Here is a 23,792-nt window from a genome sequence, read left to right on the forward strand (position 1 = left end):
ATTTTGCTTGGTCCTACTTCCGAGCTTATCTGTACCTTATTTCAACACCTCATGTCAATTGTAATGAAAACACCAGTTCCAATCAACAACAAAATTTATTAACCTTTGTATAGACAAACCAAAAAAAAAAATTATAGTATAAATAAATAACAACTGTAAATTCCTGCCTTGTAGAAAAAATCGTAACAACTGTATAAAAATCACCCCCCAACCTAGCGTACGGAAACGCTAGCCCAACCTAGCTGGGGGAAAAGGCCTAGGGAAATTTAGAAAAACCCCTTATTTATTTAAAAATATCTTAACTCTTAACTTTTAGATTTATGGCCTAATAAATTTAACAGGAGCAATAGACGACGACAATTTAGTCAAAATGCCTAATATCTTAACATAATTTCTAGGGGTGCAACCTGTTAAATACCTAATACACCTTTATTAAAGTGAGAGAACTTACAGCAAATTAATGCTTTCCAAGATTCCCCACGTGTCTAACAGTTACACGGGTTTATATACTCTTTGGAAACAATAGAAACTTTAACTTGAAATCTAGTGAATACACCCCAAGGGTATGAACTTTGACTGAAATTAGTAACACCCAAAAGGTTAACTTCCGTATTGATAGCCAATGAGATTTAGATCATCATTCATCAAACGTAAACATTTACCTGTAAGATTTGATGGAAGCAACAAGTGCTATTATCTGAGAAGGTTTGTAAATATAAACAGATGATATGGGGGATAAAGCAGTATACCAATATTTGCATGAAAACATTAATAACGACATTACATTTGAAATACAAGGCATATGTGCATATAACAAAATTCATTCCTGCTACATAAAGATTGAAGGAAGATGTGTTTGAAATTCAAATATATCAATGACTAAGCATTAAGAATTGGAGAACTGAAACCCGACCTTCTAGGGCTGAAGTAAATTAACTCAATTCGGGTATTCCACAGAGATATCATATGACCTACCAGCCCCATCAGGATTGGTGAATCCACTATAGCCACTCCCTGGCATAGCTAGATGTCTGGCAGGGTTCAGTTGTTGAGTGTCAGAATGGATGTTCCTGCGGGCTAGCCCACCTCCACCTCCTGCTACCATCAGCAAATCTATTTCTCCACTTCCATTTTTCTATATTAAATTACATTGAATGTTTTTTTCCTAATAATTTCTAATGTCTTTCCATTTACAATGGTAAGTCTTGCCATCATCTAAGACCTTAATGATGTAATCTGAGTCAAGATATACAGGTAACTCTCGATACCTCGAAGTCCGCGGGACTGAGGAAAAACTTCGAGAGATCAAGAGTTCGAGTTTTCAAGAGTCCGGAATTTTCCGGGTTTGTTGACAGGTTTTAAAATTAGTCTTACCAGATGTAATGATTTTCATGCAGTGCTAACCTTTTACACATGGTTTTTATAAGACAACGATATTTTTTCGTAATTTAGATGAATATTTCATTGAACTGAGTGAAGCAAAAATGTATATCGTCATTTCATGTATATTTATTTAATCTTTGTAATACGGACATCATACTACGCATTCGTTACATGAAAACATTTTACAGCATCGTACATAGCATTGACTATTCCAAACATGATCATTGAACGCAGTTCTGTAAGTATTTGTCCAATAATAGTTGTCATATTGACATTGAGGCTGTTTCTGCTTTTTCATATTTCGTTTAACTTTGACACTGACTCAAAATAATTAAATTAGTGTTTTGTCTTTTAATCAATTACTACTTTTCACTGACACTGCGTCTCTAAATTATCGCAAGACGGTTGCTGATAATTATTTTAATAGCATATAGGCAAAATATGATTAATTATAAATCAGTTATCACCTTGCAGCATAAGTGTCAACTGAATAAACATCCCGTTCCCTGAGACCTGCATCTTCTGCCTGGGGCCATTTAAATGTCCAGGTAAAGGTGCTAATTATATAACCTTGTGTACACATAGCCACTTCAAGGTATCGAGGGTAAATTCTAATAGAATATGCATAGCGGGACTGCATTTTGACCTCGAGGGATCAAGGGTTTCGAAAGATCAAGAGTTTGAGAAATCAAGAGTAAATTTGCTTACTTATATAGGGGAAAAATTCGGGACCTGAGACTCACTTCGAGCGATCAAGAACTTCGGGAGATCGAAGTTCGAGCCATCAACAGTTACCTGTATCTGAATTTAGTAAATCTATTAGAGTTTTAATTAATTTCTATCAATTGCATCTTTCCAAGTCCAGGGTTTCTAATCCACTCCGCTCCACATAAACCCTTGACTGAATAGGCTAAGTTTGACAGGGTTTACTATCCCACCGTCTAGTGAGATTACACATTTTGAACTCTTCTGACCTCTGCTATTGACCAATCAGAATAAGCAAATGAAACAGATAAATGCGAGACAATACTGGAAGTCAGTATATTCAACATAAATTCAACTAAATCTGGCTTTTGTTTTTCTATTTATGATCTAGTGTCTGTATAAACAAAGTATTTACACGTAAAATATTGTGTATGGCTAGGATTTTATATACAGTTGAACTTCGGTATCTTGAACACTGATATCTCAAACACCATGGATATGTCGAACTGATTTAGAAGTCCCAACCACTTGGTCTTTAAGTATTTTACCCTCGTTATCTCGAATCATTGGATATCTCAAAGTTTTTTCTCGGTCCCATCAAGTTCGAGATAACAAGGTTTGACTGTATTTACTCATCATTGTCTTTATCAAAATTTATAAAATACTAGTATTATCTCATTAACTTGGAAGTGTTGTCAATGTAAGGAAGACCTTTTGTGATGAAAATCAAAATGTTTTCATGAATTTGGCTCTGTGTTGGACAGGGCCATATGTCTTGTATATACAAAGTATTTATGCTAATTACATTCATAATTTATTGTGCATTGCTCTGATTTTTGTATATTTTACTCATTTGTAGTATACAGTACCTTGCCATAATCAGTGTTTGAACTAACCGTGTGCCCGACTGCCAAACATGCTCAAATTTTGCAGCGGGCGAACAAATTTGCATGTATTGACACCCATCTGGACGTGTTAAAATTTTTGATAATTAAAATTCATAAATTTGATAAATCTCTTTCATATCAACTAATAGTATTGGTAGCAAAGTGTAACAAGCCAAGAGGAAGAATTCATCAATCTACAGATTCTGGTTCGAAGTTATGGTGACCTGGTTCTAATTAAATAATCGTTAAAAACAAATTTATAAAAGACAATTATTTTCTCTGGCTAGTAGATCTTTGGCAGGGCTAACAACTTTTACTAGCAGTCAGCCCTGCATGTCTGGTTAATTTTGCAGTGAGTTTCAAACACTGCCATAATACAGTACTCAAATAAACAAGTAAACATGCATTTTCTTTCTCGATTTCTCAGTGATTTAAAAGTAACAAATTTTGACTGTCATATGCATCCGTACATAAGTGTCATACCTGACACCATATACGATGGGGGTTCCAAATTAGTGTATTCTTAGAATAGAAAACATGTCATACAAAATGGCTCTGAGAGGGAAAGACCTGTTGACAGATCAAAAGCAGACGATTTTTTTCTATGAGTAAAAACCAAGATACTGTGCAGAAGGTGCTGAAAAGGAATTATGAAAGAGGTTTAGTGGAAAATGGAGAGATATTGAGGAAGAGAAGATTGGTGATAGTGGAGATTGTGTTTTGGAAAGATTGGTTAAGAAGAATAGGTGACAGACTTTGCCAGATTTAACCAGAAGTTTTAATGAATCTAAACCTCAGGAAGTTTCCAGTAGGACAGTTTGAAGAAGATTAAAAGAGCTGTGTTAATAGCGATGCCATGTTTTCCAGAAAATTTACAATTTCCAAAAATAATTGCTAAGCCTGAATTTCTTGGTGCTGGTCTAAATTGTCCTGAACAGTTGAATAAAACTCATGGTCACAAGTCATTTTCAGTGAACATGGCTTTGCTGTTCTTGCAAGACTTTTTAAGATTTTTTATGCCCCTGGATCGAAAGATCCCGGTGGTATATTGTTTTTGTCCTGTCTGTCTCTTTGTCTGTTTATCTGTTTGTCTGTTTATCTGTTTGTCTGTCTGTCTGTTGTCAACTTTAACCTTGGCCATAACTTTTGATTGGTAGGAGCTATGACTTTCATATTTCACATGTGTATTCCTTGTGACAAGACTTTTCTTTGGGTACCATCATATTTGACCTTTTGACCTTGACCTTGGAGTTCGACCCACTTTTGCAAAATTTTATGAGACTTTAACCTTGGCCATAACTTCTGAGCAGTTGGTGCTTGGGGCTTCAAACTTCACATGTGTATTCCTTGTGACAAGACCTTCCTCTGGATATCAACCTCTTTGACCCTTTGACCTTGACCTAGGAGTTTGACCTACTTTTGAAAAACTTTAACCTTGGCCATAACTTTTGAACAGTTAGTGCTTGGGGTTTCAAACTTCACATGTGTATTCCTTGTGACAAGACATTTCTTTGGATACCAACCACTTTGACCCTTTGACCTTGACATACGAGTTTGACCTACTTTTGAAAAAACTTTAACCTTGGTCATAACTTTTGAATAGTTGGTGCTAGGGCTTTCATACTTCACATATGTAACCCTTGTGACATGGCCTTCCTTTGGATATCAACCACTTTGACCCTTTGACTTTGACATAGGAGTTTGGCCTACTTTTGAAAAACTTTAACCTTGGTCATAACTTTTGAATAGTTGGTGCTAGGGCTTTTATACTTCACACATGTAATCCTTGCGACAAGACCTCCCTTTGGATATCAACCACTTTGACCTTGACCTTGGTGTTTTACTTACTTTTAAAAAACTTTAGCCTTTGCCATAACTTTTGAACAGTTGCAGGTAGGGCTTTCAAATATCATAGGTATATTCCTCGAGACAAGACCTTTCTTTGGGTACCAACATTTTTTATCTTTTGGCCTGCTGATTTTGACTTGCATTTGAGAAACTTTAAGCTTCACCATACGCTGCCATACGGGGGCATCATGTTTCACAAACACATCTTGTTCAAATTATTTTCCTATATGTATTCCTATGTAACCCCCCCCCCCCCTTGTGGCCCCATCCTACTCCTCTGGGGGTCATGATTTCTACATTACCTGAGGATGTTTCCAAATCAATATGACTAATAATGGCTTTGCTGTTCTTGAGAAGAAGATTCTTTGAGATTTTTTCCTATTTATTCCTATGTAAAACTTTGATTCCCCATTGTGGCATACCCTACCCCAGGGGTCATGATTTGAATAAATTTGAATATACACTATGTAAAGAAGTTTTCATATAAGTTTCAAATTTTTTGGCACTTGGATATCTTGAGAAGAAGATATTTAAAAGATACCACCAAATTTTTTACTATTTCTGAATTATCTCCCCAAGAAAGAGGGTGTGGCTCTTCATTTGAACAAACTTTAATCCTCTTCAGCTAAGGATGCTTTGTGGCAAGTTTGGTTGAATTTGGCTCTGTGGTTCTGGAGAAGAAATTGAAAATGTGAAGTTTACAGACGGACAGAGGGACTACAGACAAAATGAGATCAGAAAAGCCCACGAGCTTTCAGCTCAGGTGAGCTAAAAAGAAAAAAATATAGAATGTGTCCATGAACTTTTTGGACAGCCTTGTGTACACGAAAAATAATTAATTTGATTTATGATTCCAACCTACTCTTTTTTTTGTCTAAGACACTTTCATATTTATACTAGTATATTTGTAGTCATGAATGACCTTTTGTCAATGTCTTTGAAAGTTGGGTACTCATTATTTTCAAAAACCATACATGCAGTGCTTAATAAATGTCACAGAAAATTTGATCTATGATGAAATGACACACACTTCCGCAAATTTCTCAAACTTATGTCCCTAGACCAGCAGGCATTACAATAATACAGGCATCTAAAATTCCCTCCAAATCAAATCACAAAAGATAACCATACTTTGCTTTGTCTACTCTTGGGAAACTGTATTTTTACCTACTTCTTGGTCATCTATAATAAAAAAAGAAGAAAAGCTAACCTTGAAAATAAAGGATGCCCCTCCGCCACCACCACCACCTCCTGCTCCAACCCAGGATGCCAGTGTATTGTTATGGTAGCCCCTAGCCTTACAGATCTTCATCACTGCATCTGGTACCTGAAAGAAGATGTCACTAAGAAACTTCTACATAATCAATAACACTCTCTACCATCGGCTCATACATTCACCTCTGTCGTTGGCTCACGTATATCACAGTGATAAGCACGAGAAATAGTGCGTTTGTTTAAATTCATTATAATTAAATGCCTGCACAAATGTTTCTCTTTTAAGGTAGATATTTACTAAGTATATCTAGAACTATTTGTTTAACTTGAAATTACCCTTGGAATGTCATGTTTTTTACGTTATGTCAAAAATCTTGACGTGAGCCCATCGCAGAGGTGTCTGAGAGAGAAACGAACGACAACTCTGCAAGGGAGATTGAATGTAACACTGCAACATTTCCATGGTATAAAATACAAGAGGCCCATGGACTTGAATTTATTCTACCTGAGGATGCTTCCATATCAATATACTGTAAATCCAGCAATTTTTTTCTACCCGTTGAGAAAGATTCCAGTACCGGTTCAATTGGGAAAAATAGCATCGAAGTAGAACAAAGGAGAATTTTCTGTCATTTAAACAAATGACTCTGTGTTTTAAAGAATAAACAACAAGTATTTATTGTTTTTCATATCAACATCCCTTGTTTTCGCATTTTCAAGCTTTCAATTTGTAATAATGTATGACGCTACGTTGTCTACACCACAGGTTCCGCCATATTACGACTAATCTCTACTTTCGATTTAAGTGGAAATGAAACAATTAGTCAACTTGTACAATGTTTATATAAAAAGAAATATGATGATATTGTAGTCTGTTGCTTGGCAGTTGAATTGGGAATTTTTAGTCTCAAAAGAATGAGTGCACTTTAGAGTGTCATTTGGAACCTTTTCGGCCACCCATTTTAAGCCTTGAATTAGACTATATTGCTCAATTAATCTATCATTATCGTGCATTCATATGCTTTTGATATTTATACTTCAAATTTTTTGCTAAACATATTTCTATAAATCCACACGTCATTGAAAAGAACATGTATAAGCCTTAAATTCCGGAAATTTGAATTGGACCACTTTCGAATTTAAGGTACCTGCAAATGGGCGGAGATATTTAAATCGCATGGAAGTAGAATGTAAACATTTGCACATTATTTCAAGATTGATTCCACAGTATGAATTTAAATGGAGGAGAGAGAGATTGTGTAGTTTCATGATTCACACAAATAATAAATGATTCATGGCCATACATATTGATTATTTTCACCATTCGTATCCATATGTTAGCCGCCTAGCACCGAATCAGCTCAATCTTAAGTTTTCGTATATATATTTAAAAAAATGCTACTCCTCCCTTTTTTTGCTTTAGCTTTATCATTTTTCGTTTTATATGCTGAACGATTTTCAATCCAAAGAATAAATTATGTTTTAGGAAAGATTCACATTTACATGACTTCGATGTCACACTACATTTAATTGAAATTCACTGTACATGTAGTACGTAGTAATACAAACGTGTGGTGAAACAAAGTATACATGTACGTAGTATTCACGGTGATACATATATTATTATATGCATGTATAGATAAATGAAAGAAAAAGTGAGCAAGCTCACATACCCCATGCTCCCCCAAAACTCGACAATGCAACACGTAATGAATGGCACAGTGCATTTTAAATACACAGTATAATTCAAAAAGGGGCATTACTTGCAAAAAATCATCACATTAAAACTACTTGCAAATAAGGACATTCATATCTTTGTATGTTACAAATTTAATTGGGCTGAAGTTTCTAGATAAATAATGGAATCAAAATTTCTTGGTAATATGAGAATGGGGATGAGAACTATCCAATATTTTGTGTGTGTGTTAAGTCATTAATATTTTGATCTCAAAATCAATAGGGGTCTTTTAAGGTCATAAAATATTTCACATAAAATTTCATGACAAAAGCTGATTCCAGTGGATTTCCTTATTACCTAGCTGGAAAGTTTCTTCAATAATAGGCAAAACTCTTACGGCAAAAATAATGGAATCGGAATTTCCTGGTAATATGCACATCTACACATTGTGTCCTAAATACATGTATCTGCAAAGTTTGACCAAATTCTGTGCAGCGCTTTAAGAGGAGTTGCGCTGACAAACTGTTCATCTCTATATTCAAGATATGGCCAAAAATCTAAGTTGAAAAGTAGCAAAATTCCCAGAAAAAAAGGAATCGGAATTTCCTGGTAATATGCACATCTACACATTGTGTCCTAAATATCTGCCAAGTTTGACCAAATTCTGTGCAGCGCTTTAAGAGGAGTTGCGCTGACAAACTGTTCATCTCTATATTCAAGAATGGAAAAAAATCTAAGTTCAAAAGTGCCGAAATTCCCAGAAAAAATAAAGGAATCGGAATTTCCTGGTAATATGCACATCTACACATTGTGTCCTAAATATCTGCCAAGTTTGACCAAATTCTGTGCAGCGCTTTAAGAGGAGTTGCGCTGACAAACTGTTCATCTCTATATTCAAGAATGGAAAAAAATCTAAGTTCAAAAGTGCCGAAATTCCCAGAAAAAATAAAGGAATCGGAATTTCCTGGTAATATGCATATCTACACATTGTGTCCTAAATATCTGCAAAATTTGATTAAATTCTGTGCAGCGGTTTATGAGAGTTGCGCAGACAAACTGTTCTTCTCTATATTCAAGATATGGCCAAAAATCTAAGTTGAAAAGTGCCGAAATTCCCAGAAAAAATAAAGGAATCGGAATTTCCTGGTAATATGCACATCTACACATTGTGTCCTAAATATCTGCAAAGTTTGACCAAATTCTGTGCAGCGGTTTATGAGAGTTGCGCTGACAAACTGTTCATCTCTATATTCAAGATATGGCCAAAAATCGAAGTTGAAAAGTGCCGAAATTCCCAGAAAAAATAAAGGAATCGGAATTTCCTGGTAATATGCACATCTACACACTGTGTACTAAATATCTGCCAAGTTTGAATAAATTCTGTGCAGCGGTTTATGAGGAGTTGCGCTGACAAAAAAACAGGACTGACGGACTGACTGACGGACGGGTCAAAAACATTATACCCCCCGCAACTTGTTGCGTGGGGTATAATAACATTCGGAAATGAAATATAAATTTTAACTAAAAATTTGAGTTGCTAGGTTAACATGAAAACTCCAAGAAATACAAACTATCTGTAATTAATTAACATTTTATTGACGGAACAAGTATATTTGATATTAAAAACCATGTTCAACGAAAAATTCTACAACGTTACTATGTAGATAATCACCGCTTATGTCTTCAATAGCTGTTTCATTTCGGCAATCCAAATATTGTCATGTATGATACTAATGTTTATGGATGTGTCTGTAGATGCCTGCAGACCATAATACGGAGGTGATACGAGTTAGCACAGCTACCTACTAATCGTGCACTGATTTACACTGACAATACCAGAATTTCCTTCAAAATAGCAAATGAAAAACACAATTTAGTGAAAGAAGACAAGGTAAACTTTAAGACCCTAGTAAAATTTTTGCAAAATTCTTCAATATTTTGCTGAAGTTGTTCAAGCCGGTACACACGGTGAGATTTGTAGTATAATACAAGTATTATATTTGTATTATAAATACTTTCTTGTATATGTCTTATTAGATTGTTAATAGACTTTAGGTATTTCTACGTGTTTCCCTCGCAATATCTCTTTCTCTCTCTCAATAATGGAAAACGAGGTCCTGTTATCGCATTATGCACTGTGTTAAAACTGAAAAGACCATCATAATGGAAATAGCGGCAGAACACTCGTACATGTACTTGGTGCACATATAATGCATTGCTAGATGGGGTGCAAAGAGAAGGCCCCAGAAGTTATAAAAACCTCTTTAGAATAGATAATGCAGCATTTGAGCAACTTTTACTATCACATGTAGTTACTCCTTTTGATCTCCTTCCAATAAAACATATTTTTACTGCTAAGTTGACCATTATTTACCATGTGCTTTTTTGCTATGATAAAAATAGGATGACCCCAATGCAAGTACTTTTGATTGCTTTAAAAATTAAAGGTAAGTTAAGACTTGTATTAAGAAATAGAGCATTGCCCTATTTTAACACAGTTTTATAGGATTCGAAAAATCTTATAATTCACTGTATTTAAAGTCTATGCTTAGTAAGATTTTGTACTTAAATACATATCTGAGTGTACAGCCCTGAAGTCGATTGACAGACACAATGAAAGCATATTGAACAGTGGAATGTCACGTGAGTAAAGTGATTATAATATCAAATGGGTCAAAATTCGTTGACACTCGGTGACCTATTAATTTAGTAGCTAACTTGACCGTAGTTTGGAGAATTTTTCAAAAAATTACGTATGAGCCGCAAATTGTCCAACATTGCCCTTTGGATATGTTTAAATCAAAATACACATTCTGTGCAAATGAAACGTATGAACAAGTTGCAGCTCGATGTAAACAATGTCGTTGAAAACTAGTATGCATATGAATAACAATAGAAATGTGACAAAACTGCTAGACCCCCGTCGCAAAAACCAGTGTCGCTCGGCATTATTTAATATTTCCATGTGATATAATATATCAAACCCTGCTCTTAAGGTATTGTTTAATAATTCTGATTCATAAAGTTTATAAATTTGGAAATTTATTTTTGGCAAAGCACCGGGAACCAACTCTCATAGCTTAAGTGCACTGATCCTTTGAAAAAATAAATGTTTTTTGGCATTGGGAACGGTACCATTTATCGGTACCAGTTGTATAAGGAAAAAATCGCTGAAATCACGAAATTTTTTGTGAGATAGGTATTATTAGTTACATAGTTTTGTAGTGACAGGGTATGGGATGATATCTGGTTAGTAAATTTCACCAGGTATGAAATTTACTAACCAGGTATCATCCCGTACCCTGTCACTAAAAAACTATGTAATGAATTTACCCCACCGATAAAATATTTATGCATTGTCTGTGGTTCGTTAAAATTGTTTTTCTCACTATATATATGTTTCATCACTCATACAATGCCTATTACGACGTCACGTTGTGTTATGTAATGTTGCTTTGTGAGTGTTTTGTGCTGTAATAACGTACTGACAGTTTTGAAGACTTTCAGTAAAGGGAGAAAAAGGTTCCATCTTGTTACTTACATTAGTTAACTTGTAAATTTTCAACAGACACTTGGCAAACCTCGTGAACTCGAGTTGTTTGAAGGTTACAAAAGAACGATAACTCCCTATCGACCATGTATTGATTTTCAAAAGACTAGGTAAAAGTAATACACCCCCTTCATGTGACAGACTTCAACCAATCGTAAGCCAGGATTTCATCAAAAAATCAACAGAGGTGGGGTAATTGGTATTTATAAGTAAGACAAATTTTTCACCAGTTCTTGTTTTTCTGTACTCATGAAAATATACGTGAGAACGAAATTTTCGCAAGCAGACCGTCTTGTGTATTTACACAAAAATAAAGTTCTCGCAAATAAAAAATGATCTACAGTAACTAATCATGGCTTTCCTGTTCATGAACAGAAGATTCTTTTTTTCCTGTGTATTACTATATAAAACTTTAACTGCCCATTGTGGACCCACCCACCCCCGGGGTTTAGGATTTGAACAAATTTGAATTTACACTACCTTAGGATGCTTTCATATCAATATGACTTATCATGGCTCTGCTGTTCTTTAGATGAAGCTTTTCGAAGATTTTTTTCTGCATATTTTTTACTACATATTCCTATGTAAAATTTCAATCATCCATTGTGGCCCCACTCTATCCCAGGAGTCACGACCTAAACAAACTTGAATCTGCACTACCTGAGGATGCTTCCATATTAATATGACTAATTACGGCTTTGTCATTCTTGAGCAGATTTTTTCCTATTTACTAATTTTTAGCAAGATAGGTACTATTAGTTACATAGTGGCTTACTTTTGAGTCAAAATGATACAATGTTCTAAGATGCATTAACTGTCAAGATTTGATGATCCTAGTTCTTATAGTAAGCAAAATATCAAAGTTTTAATGAAACAATTTTTGGTCAACTTTGAAGTGACCTTGAGACCACGCCCTTTGCCCCTATGCCTTGCATAATTTTTACAACATATCTTCATCCTTGTATGTAAGGTTGGTGATAATCTACCCAGTGGTTCCTGAAAAGAATATTTTTTAGCAACCACTACTTCTGTTATTTCCCTAATTATCTCCCCTTGTTTAAGAGTCACGTCCCTGCTTTTAGTATGAGAGCCCTTGGGCCAAAGACTCTCTGTAACAAATTCAAAATAACAAAATAAAAATAACAAAAATTGGCCATGGGGTTCTTGAGATATTGCCCATATTCCAAAAAGTTGAAACACACAGCACAAATGGCCATAGCATTAGCATTAGCTCATTAAGCCTTTGGCTCAGAAGAGCTAAAAATCGACATTTATCAGCTGCTTTAGGCAATACACACTGTTTAGACTGCACAAGACAACACATCAATATTATCTATTTAAGAATAAGATTTTAAAATAGATATTCATTTCACCTGTACAAGTTTGATATGTGTTTCTGAACTGATAATTTTTTTGACGATGTTTGTGATTTTTTGGAGAATAATGTCCGCAGCATTTCTTTGATCTTGGCAATAAATGTAGTGGAATATATAGAGAATATTACATACTTAAATCCATATCATATGTCATATCAGCCCGAGTGGCTCCATATCAGCCCGAGGGCCGAAGGTCCAAGGGCTGATATGACATATGATATGGATTTCAGTATGTAGTATTCTATTTATCATATATTTAAAATACTTAATATCCAAGTTCACATTAAGTCATTGAAGAATGTTTCGTGCATGTTTATGAACTTTTTCTATAAAATCTAATAGAGCCAATTTTAGATATTTGAAAAAAATTAAGTCCACATATGTTATTAATAGGGCTGTCACGAGTACCCGAAATAACCGAGAACCGCGTTTCAAGTTGTTCGGTTCGGATCCATTTTTCCGGATTTCGGTTCAGGTCTGGTTTATATATTAGAGTCTGTTCAATACAAAAAATGGCATCGAAATCAAAGGAATGATGACGATAACAGTGATAAATAAACATCACAACTGAAATCTGCTTCATTCCATGACAAAACACTTGTCACGGAAGTATTAGATAATTATCAAAACAAGCAGGAATGGTCAGGTTGTGGCTAATAGTAGGCCAAGTCATTGATGTCTAGACATTCGCATGGTTAAGACTTGTTTTCAATGTAAATTTAATGTAACAAATAAAGATTTTTCAAGTTAAATTCATGAAATTAAGGTTTAAAATAGATGTAAATAACCGACCCGAAAAACCTGAAACCGAACCGAAAATTTACAGAACCGACCCGACCCGAAAAATTTTGGAACCGTGACAGCCCTAGTTATTAAAGAATTATTTTACATGTATATTTAAATAAAATCAAGTTAATTGACTTTTAAACTTTAAACAAACGTTACTTCCGGTTTGATATGTATTTTTGCCCGCCGGTCTGATATGTGATATGGACTTTTGGACCGGTCCTTGATATGGGGTATTGCGACGTCACCCATACCGCACAGTGCAGAATTGGTGTATTTACTACTAAGTATATGATAAAATAAAAAAACACAAAAAACTAGAGGTACTGAGATCACAAAATGGTATCCCCATTCCAATATGAGTATACTGAGAAAGTCCATTTTATTCTGTCCAATCAGAATATAAAATAAGAGTTGCACAATGGCACTATTCAATAAAGATTTTGTTAAAGTCTCATTAAATTTCATTCAGTGGTATAGGAGGAGTTGCAGATAAGAGATGGGTACCCACCATATTGTGGTATACATGTAGGAGGAGTTGCAGATAAGAGATGGGTACCCAATGCGATCGCAATCGCAATGCGAGTTCTAACGACAACGCCTTGGCGAAGAGAAAATTCGGACTTACACATTGATCCAAACAAATTTTTTTCTGCAGTAACTTTTGGACCCACAATGCATCGCTTGTTTAAGCTACGTTCTCGCGAGAATAACAACAAACATTTAATTAAGGAATGTTTTTAAGTTTTGTGTGAGTTATTGGTGTGTAAATCACACAGACTTGTCACTTAGGCATATTTCATGAAGCGCGCTAGCGCTTCATGAAAAATATGCCTACGTGCAAGTCTGTGTGATTTACACACCAATAACTCACACAAAACTTAAAAACATTCCTTATATTTCCATTTTACATGCTTAAATGCTCCAAAAATATACTCAGTTTTTGAATTTCTCGCTGCCCTATATTGTCATATTTTTTATTAATGTCTCTGTAGCCTCATTGTGACGTCACTTTAACGCGAGTTTCGTCCTGTATATTTCTAGGCGTGAGTATACATAAAAATGACTTTCAAATCAATTTCACAGTTGGCTTAGTAGAAAAACATAGCAAATGTAAATATTAAAAAATAAACTCTCCTTGATTTAATGGATATATTGCAGATTAGTAAATAAAACGTTCTTCATTAAAGTCAACAATGTTGAAGCTTCGGTTTGGTAATGCAACTTAAATACGACGTCATATGACGTCAGAGTTTAGACACACCAAATGTCACGTGCAGTTTGACGATCGAGCCCGATCTAAATTAAACTTACGGTCACACCGCTAACATATTAGAAAAAATGGCAGTGTCCATGTTTTGCCATGGGAAACCCCAAATATCTGTCCGATTAAAACAAAAATAAAAAGGTGCACAATGACACTATGCAACAAAGGTTCTGTGAAAGGCTCATTAAATCTTATTCAGTGGTATAGGAGGAGTCATGGATGGGAGATGGGTACCCCAAATGTTCAAGATGTTAAAGAAAGAATGCCAGTTCCCATGTTCTGTCGAAACAAAAAAAAGGAGGTGCACAATGGTACTATGTTAGAAAGATTCTGTGAGAGTCTCTAAATTTTATTAAGTGGTGAAGGAGGAGTTGAAGATAAGAGATGGGTACCCCAATCTAATTAAAATTAGACCTTTCAGCTCGCTCTTCGTAAATTGATTTGTCGCTCCTGAAAAGATCCTTTCACGAGCGACAAATCAATTTACGAAGAGCGAGATGAAAGGTCTAATTTTAATTAGATTGTGGGTACCCCCATGTGTTATGCATGTACAGATGGAAGGACATACGGGCGAACACCCCCATTACTATATGCCTCAGCTTTTCAAGGTAGAGGTATAATAAAAGCATCACAAAAACAAGTCTTTTAAACTGAAGACAAAAAGCCCTAATTATACTCCAAACCCTCCAAAATAAAGTTTATTTGTAAACACATATTCCTGCAACTTACTTTTAGGGTGCAGGCATCAGCCCCTTTCTGGCCGACTAGTATGTAGAGTTGTTCTCCAGATATTAGCTGGAAGAGTCCACCCACCAATGTGCCTTGGGATCCACCTGTTGTCCATACCCCATTACCACCAGCTGCACCCGAGGCATGGATTCTACAACCCAAGGGACTGCATTATAATAAAATGTCTAAGACATTTACATTGTAAAAAATACAGGAAGTTTATTTGTCTCAGAAAGCTCTAAATGGACAAGAGGCTTATTGGCCTTAATGGTCACTTGATTTCCATTGTCCAAGTTTATTCTTATCCATTAACATCTCGCACAAGTGGTCTTCAGGCAATGATTTTGACAAAGAACAAGATGGGCTAAAACCCCACTTGGCTCCTGCTTTGGGGGTAGGGGACACTTAGAATGATGAAATAGTTCATAATCAAAAAGCTGCAGTCATCCCTGTTTCAAAATTAATGTTGATTTAAAGTAATGGGATACCCTTGGATACAAAATTTCTCAATTTTTTAATCCCCCCCCCCAATTTTAATCAATTTAAAGGCACATTTTTGCTTTAGAAAACAAGGGGTGCAAGTTTGCATATCTACAAAGTTAACTATGATTAAGTATTTCATCCTTTAGTATCAAATATATCTTGTATATAAAAATCAATCATAGGCAAGCCCTGTGTTTCCCGAAGTGAAAACTCTCAAATGTGACGAAAGAGCAAGGTTCGCTTAGGGCTTTTTTTGGCCCTGTGAATTTCTATAATCTAAACTGCTTAGTTTTAGTTAACAATGCATTAAATATCATTTGGAATCTTAAGGACTGCATGTCTATTAAAAATGACCCATTTTCTGGCAAGTTGAGGCATTATGATGTCATGAATTGCATCATTTATCCCATATCCTGAAAACTTCATCAAAAAATGGCTAAAAATGTATGCTTTTGTTAGTGTACCAAGTAGGGCTGAAATGATTCACCGAAGTATCGATACTGTTCAATATTACTGCTCGGTTCAATGTTCGATTCACTATCTCAATTTTCGATTCGGTACGTTTTTTCATAATCGGGTTTGGTTACTCCTTGAAATAGATCAGGTTCGACCTCATTTTAATAGTTTGACACAGATGAGGGAGAAAATTGCGATGGAGAAAGTTTCAGAGCAGGCTGCCACTGCAGGTATTGACACGAACAGAGTGCTCTTTTAATCTACAGAAGCTCAAGTAGTGCTCTTTATTGTATCACAACCTTTTACTTGCCTTTTGAAATCTGAATACATGTTTTCTTTAACCTTATGATTTTTTCTTTTTTAAAATGTATCGTATTGAAAAAATTGAATTGTGACACAAGTATCGCAATACGTACCATATTGTGGAGGGGGCGTATTGTTTTGGCCCTAGTACCAAGTTATATTGAAATCAGACCAAAACTGTAGGAGGAGTAGCATTTTGAAAAAATTATTTACAGACAGACAGACAAATGTCAGATGGAAACCTTATTATCGCATAAGCTCTTCTTTCAGAGACCAGTAGAGCAAAAAATAATGGGGAATATAACCTGTAAATATTACAGGTGTATCTTGCCTCATTATGGATTTTCCAGATAATTAAAGTACATAACCTTATAAAATTGACGTCATATTTAATAATTTGTTTTCATGTACCACGTCATTTTTGTCCCCCGCTTTCACTGAAAGTGGGGGATATTAATTTTGGTCTGTCTGTCTGTCTGTCCATCTGTATTTCTGTCTGTCTGTAACACTTTCGTTTCCACACAAAATCTAGAGAAGCCTTTGAGCTTTCGCAATGAAATTTTACATAGCAACTCACTATATTTGGCCTAAAGAAGAACTCTATTGATTTTGAGGTCAATCTATCTAAGTGCTTCTCATAAGTTGGAAGAAATAATAACTTAAACTGTTAAATATTCAACTCCCGCCCACCTTCACCCTTCACATACATACAAGGAAGTTCATTGTATGCATTAGTTGGGAGGAGGTGGTTATTTTCGTTCAGTTCATGAACTCCATACATATCATGCTCCTTTCCAACTTACAAGGGGTCAATGTTTTTGGATGGAGAGGGGGGAGTTCCTAGCTAGGTTATTTTTGAATTACTTTGCTCTGTAAATTTATGTACTGAAATTTCAGACAATTACAAAAGTTATTTGAACACAGTACATGTATTGAAAACTGTATTTTTAACATGATTTCATTAAATTTTTTTTCTATTCATAATGCACTATCAGTATATATTCTGGATGACAAAGTGGTCAATATTTGAGAATCGGTTACTCGGACATGTAAAAGTTTGTTGATTTTATTGAGACCTCTTTATCCCATCAAAATTTTCTTTCATTTATAATGCATGTACATAAACATTGAGCCCAACAAAAATTATTTTTTGGTACTTAGTTTATGTTTCAAACAAGCACAAAAGATATGATCAATTAATACACCAAATTAATAATTACAAATGCTTTGCAGTTCTTGTTTAGGAAGACAATTTGATCAAAGGAAGAGAAGGATGCAAGTTTGTAATGATTAGACTAGTGAAAGAGAATATCTTAAGGAATGGACTTTGTCGTGATCATGAGTCGTATATTATTTACATTTCAAAATATTTTGAATTCTCTGATAACTCAGAAAGTTAAGGAAGTTGATTTCTCAATATTTACAACTTCACTTGTTATGCATAAATTAACCTAATGTTTCCAACTGCCGTTGATGACCTGGCATACCCAACAAACTAGACTGATTCCTTAAATATATGGCTGTTTCCCCCCGTATACGCTATATTTACCGTATTTGGCTGAATATAATATGCACTTTTTTCCCAAAATAATTTTCTGTGAGAAAGGGGTGCGTATTTTACACCACAATGGGATTTTGATAGGTTTTTCTTTCATGTGAAACACGGCTATCATACGCACATACCGTAGTATTACCTAGAGACTTATGCAATTTCTTGTTGTTTATCGCCGTATTTAAAACTTCGGAAAGTTATTATTGGAATGTAGGCTTGTTAAAAATGTTATATTTATAACCTTTTGATAGTTAAATTAAATTTAAAAGCAAGTTAAAATTAATTTGAGCTGCATGTTCATCGTCTCCGTGTAGGCCGCCATTAACGATGTTATTTATAGATGTTCATACATTCCTTTGCCACGTGCTTCCGTAATCATAGTACATATGTACCTAATCTGTCAGACACCGGTCAAAAAAAGTAATAAGTCATTTTTTAATGAAATACAATAAAATAACATTTATTTTAGGTTTTAAATAACTCAGTGAAAATTCATTTCAACGTAAACACCCCTCTATACGTCCCAATGAATGGAAGCCAATGCTGTGAACACATGCGCTTGTCACTTGATAATTACCCCTCAACACCCCTCCAGGCAATTAAATTGTTTACCAACTCCAAAGCATTGTTTTTACAGTTAGAGCGCTGATTATTAACTGCCCTTATTAATGGCTTTGATTATTTTCTTTGCTAAAAATCGGGGGTTGGTTTATGATCTTTCGTATGTGATTACGACACATTAAACAGTTTAAACGCTTGTTAAATGTAATTTTAATTTATCTTATATCGGCCTCGTGTTAAAATGATTGAGAGTTAAAAAAGGAAATATGAAGTAGGTTGAAACTTAAGTGTTATCATTTACCCGTGCTCTGTAGAAAATAAGATATCCACGAAGATTACCTCGATGTATGAAGACATATATCCCACCTTTGTACATCATTTTTCACAGCTTTGGAGGTGTGTTGATAACTTTACACGCTTGTTCAATTTTGATTTTATTTTTATAACATCAGCTATTTATTTAATTAATTAATTTCAAGTTCAGAAGAGGAAAATCGTAGTCTATGAATACTTTGATGTTGCAATATCGCTTGCCCTGTTAAATTTACGCAATTTTCAACATGATTACCTTAAACTAAAAACAAATTTGACAACTGTTAAACTCGCAACAATATCTCGTGCTTTGTTGAAATAAAATTATTTCTACAAAGAATAGTATACGGCGACGTATAATTTCAATATCAACGTATGCCAAAAAAAAATTAATAATAAACTCTGTTAATACTTTAATGCCACATTATCTCGTGCTTTGTTAAAAATAAATAATTTCTCCAGATTGCCGTGATATGGAAAGTCAAGATTAAGAAATAAAAACGCATTTGAATAAAATATTGTGTTCTGTAAATTTTCGGCACTTTATCTCCGCGCCGATTTTCATAGCAAATTACCGCGATTTTCAAAAGTTCAGAACACCGCTTGGAAAAATTTTCTGCTGCGTATAATACAACCGAACTGCATTTTTTCCCCAGTTTCAGGCTCAAAAATGGGGGTGCGTATTTTACACCAATGCGTATTATATTCGGCCAAATACGGTACTTTGCACAGCTGACTTTTAACATTTTATTAAATCTTCGGTTATTTTTAAATATTTCTTCACCTTTGAATTGGTATCTGTATTTCTATGTATGTATGATTTCGCTAACACATACTAATTAAATAATGTAAGGATAATTAATAAATCATAGTTAAACGATGTTCATTGAAAACAAATAAAGTCATCCAAAAATTAGGGTCACAAGAGGTGAGAACAGCTGTGTATGGTTTCCAGTGATTGGTCATGGTAATTACTGTATGAACATGAACACAGCCACAAGCGAAAACAAGTATAAACTGTTGTAGGTGATGCTAATTTCTGTACAGATATGGACCATGCGTATTTAAATCACATTTTTTGGTAAGTTTTTAATAAATATATGCACTTTGAAATATGAAAAATTTGTACATCCGAGTAACCGAGTACCGATTTCAGTATTCAATACAAGGACATTTGATCAAGTGCCCGATTAACCGGGTACTCATTGACATATCTAGTATAAAAATAAATTACGTTTAAACCTCATATAATGTTCTTTTCAGAACCTCTAAATTTTGTAAAAGATATATTAATTAATTTCCATATGCCATATAACATTCGGGGGGGGGGGGGGGGGGGGGGGGGGGATGGGATGATTTACATTTGTGTCAACAGGTTATCCATCTTTTCAACACAGAATACAAAACGGGAGACCTCATGTTAAACATATTCAATATGTTTATATTATTTTTACTAAATGTGTCTGATAAGAGGTTTAGGTCTATGCAAAAATACCCCGATTCTGGCATTAGTGTCAGTAGTTTGAATATTTCTATTCAGTTTTGATTGGTGTTAATGCATGTTTGCATGACATGTGATGGGTCCCATTAATGTTTGCTGATACCTTACGAATAGCACAAATGTTTATGACTATACCCTTGTCAAAATCCATCCTAGCCATATTCCTTCTAAAATCTTTCATGTGTGATTTATGTTTTTAATTACTTTTTCTTGTTTCTTAGATTTAAACATCGGTTGTACATTTTATTCAGTTTAAAACTAAATTATGTGTGGAACGAAATAATTGTATCTTGTTGACCTTAAGGTCAATGCACACATCTTTAGTTAGCACACAATTGAATATGTAATATATGTAATTGGACAACAATCAAAGCAACTAAAGGTGTCATGAAAATAAAAAATATCACTAAAAGCACTTTGTACAATATAAATAAATTACCCTCTTTTTTTCATGCAAGCATTTCTTGAACATAAGGAAAAAATTCATTGATTTAAGACAAAGCATTTACATGACTTAGTTGGAATGCAGCCTGTGCGCACTAGATTTGCTTGCAGTTTTTGTTGGAAAATTATGATGTCAATTTTACTATTGTGACGTAAAATTCTGTCAGATTACATAAGAGCAGTTTTGCTTGGAACATTTGACTCATATAATGATAGAACTGTTTCTGAAGATTACACAACGTTTTATTTTTTGGATCGAGGGATGCTCATCTTTTAATTCTTTGCTTAAAGTATCCAAATTCACTTTTTTCATAAAAAATTCAAGAACACTGCAATTTCAGAAACTTCAAAGCCTGTTTTCCAATTCCTGGACTCTTGGAAACTTTTTTTTTTAAATAGAAAATGAAAGCACAAAATCTCTACTTTATATTGATGTTTGAAATTGGACACAGGGTTTTGGGCAATTAAAAGAACAAGGTACGGTTTCAATAAAAATCTTGCCCTGTGTTTTTCTTAAAAATAAAAGTGATGTAAAAAATTAAAACTCATGCTTTTTGAATTATTGAAATTCCATGCAGAAAGATCATACAAATCTTTTTTCTCACATGACCTTCCAAATGCTAACTGTGACCTCATAAACTTGTGCATTTTCCCATATTTTCTTAAAAGGTTGCAGAAGACATCAATTTTCAATGGAATTTTCTTTCAGATAATATTGTCCACAGGCATCGCCCACAAAGATTTTGAGATATGTGATTTTTCAAAGAATTTTACACAACATATCTAAAAATTAACGTGGGCGATAGCTGTGGACACCATTTTCTTAAGGAAAATAACCCTTGAAATGGGTCATTTTGAGGCTTTTTCTGTATAAAATAGAGAAATGCATCAAATTAATGATGTCATATATCCAGAATGGTACTCCATCATGCTATATTCTTTCCTGATTTATTACAGTCATATACTCAACTAATATTTAAGCCAGTTTCAAAACTTTTTGAAAACATTAAATTTTTAGGGCACAATAAAGCTAAAACCATACCTTCTTCTTTGTATATTTACAGGGTTACTTTTTGCCTAAAGTGAACCTCTTTTATCAGAATTGAGGAAATGTAGTAAAATGTTCAATTCTTTGCTATAGGGATGCACAATTTTATCGGTATACTGGTATAACATGATTTTTCATTGCGTGATACGTATTGTGATAAGGAGACTAAAATACCGGTATTTGTTACATAACAATAAATTCCAGAAATTATTCATTTATTTGTTCAAACTATTGAATGACAATTACAGGAAGTGTAAAAAATGTTGAAAACTGTTAAACAACGGCATCCAAACATGCTTTATATTAAATAAATAAAAACTTAAAAAGTAAAGTTATGTTTTATAGCATATTTTTAAGAAATATTATGGAAATTCATTTGAAATTGTAGTAAAAATTGTGTGTAAAAATACAGTACAATTTGTTTTTTATCATACCGGTTTTATATCATACTTCTTTTTTTATCATAGATATCTGAAACACAAAACCATTTCTTAATAATTCATTATAAATTTTGTCTGTTATTATCATAGGTAAAAGTATACACTTCACTTACTATAATAGAAAATGTCCATCCGTAATATTTTTTTCACACCTTTTCACTCTTGGGACAATCAACAAAACAAAAGATAACACCTATCTACACCTGTGTTTCATGCACTGTCGCTTATCTATACACAATGGCTTGATTTTCACTTTGAAATTTGCCGATAGTGAAAGACTGGGGAGATTAGTAACACTTCAGTGCACCTACCTGAGCGATTGACAGGGAGTCTGTTTATTTCATGAAGTACATGACAGGATAACACGAACTCTTTTTTTCATAACTTATTTTCTTCTTATGTTAATCCTGAATTGTACGTTCGTAATAAATACGTTTTACCAAATGTGTTGAAAATAAATTTAGTGTCAATATTAACCCAAGCTTTCTTACGCTTGGTGTCTGGATCAATGTTCATAGTTAATTACATTTACAAAACTACCCGATTAATTAAGAAATAATTAAGTGAAATTAACTCTTTCACCAGTCTGTCCAAGCGGCTTTGAATGCATATGCTCATCAGTGTATCAATTAATTTTAATTATACGGCGACATTAAGTGTAAATAGGTAATTTTTTTTTATGTCTACTTTCGATGAATAAAAGAAACAATTTGAATGCATGCTTTGTTGCTGTGTTAATTTATTTAATATGTGATTAAAAAAAAAACCAAAATGAAACATTGGTAATTTGAATTGACCATAAATTAAAAATGAAAGTAGATCAAAATAAACAAGATGGATGCCAAGGGATCTAGAAGATTGAGTTTGAAGCGTATTAAGCTTTATTTAAGTGAATTTATTTATAATAAAAAGTTGAAACAGTAAGTAAATATTATGAAATGATATGTCAGTTAACTTGTATTTCAAATAAACCTAAAAAATTGAAATTATATGTAACGTAAGATGTATAATACATCCAATAATTTACACAAACGTCGTATCATCAGCCGTCCGACATAAATTTCAGCCGACTAGGGTTATTATAAAAGTCGCTTATTATAAAGTTTTGGCCTGACAAATAAACTATGATAATAAATGAATTGTACTGTATCACAATTTATCAAGATATTTTTGGGAAAAAAAATTCTGATATATCACGATATAAAATTTTTGCCAATACCCATCTCTACTTTGGTATTTGAACAATGCTTAATATGCTTCTATTTAAA

The 23,792-nt window shown here is 34.0% G+C and overlaps 1 protein-coding gene across 1 annotated transcript in view; it reads right to left on the reverse strand.

Annotated features, from left to right (window-relative positions):
- The window catches only part of LOC133182829 (leukocyte tyrosine kinase receptor-like), a 245,812-nt gene that overhangs the window by 36,896 nt on the left and 185,124 nt on the right, over nt 1-23,792 (reverse strand). The window contains exons 9-11 of the mRNA XM_061317673.1: nt 15,425-15,575; nt 6,034-6,150; nt 976-1,135 (exon numbers count right to left, since the gene is read on the reverse strand). Of these exons, the coding sequence (XP_061173657.1) occupies nt 976-1,135; nt 6,034-6,150; nt 15,425-15,575 (428 nt within the window). The remainder of the gene's footprint in view (nt 1-975; nt 1,136-6,033; nt 6,151-15,424; nt 15,576-23,792) is intronic.

The sequence above is a fragment of the Saccostrea echinata genome, unplaced genomic scaffold, assembly GCF_033153115.1.
Source record: "Saccostrea echinata isolate AGI-Se365-2 ecotype Australia unplaced genomic scaffold, CSIRO_AGI_Sech_v1 ptg000009l, whole genome shotgun sequence".
NCBI lineage: Eukaryota > Metazoa > Mollusca > Bivalvia > Ostreida > Ostreidae > Saccostrea > Saccostrea echinata.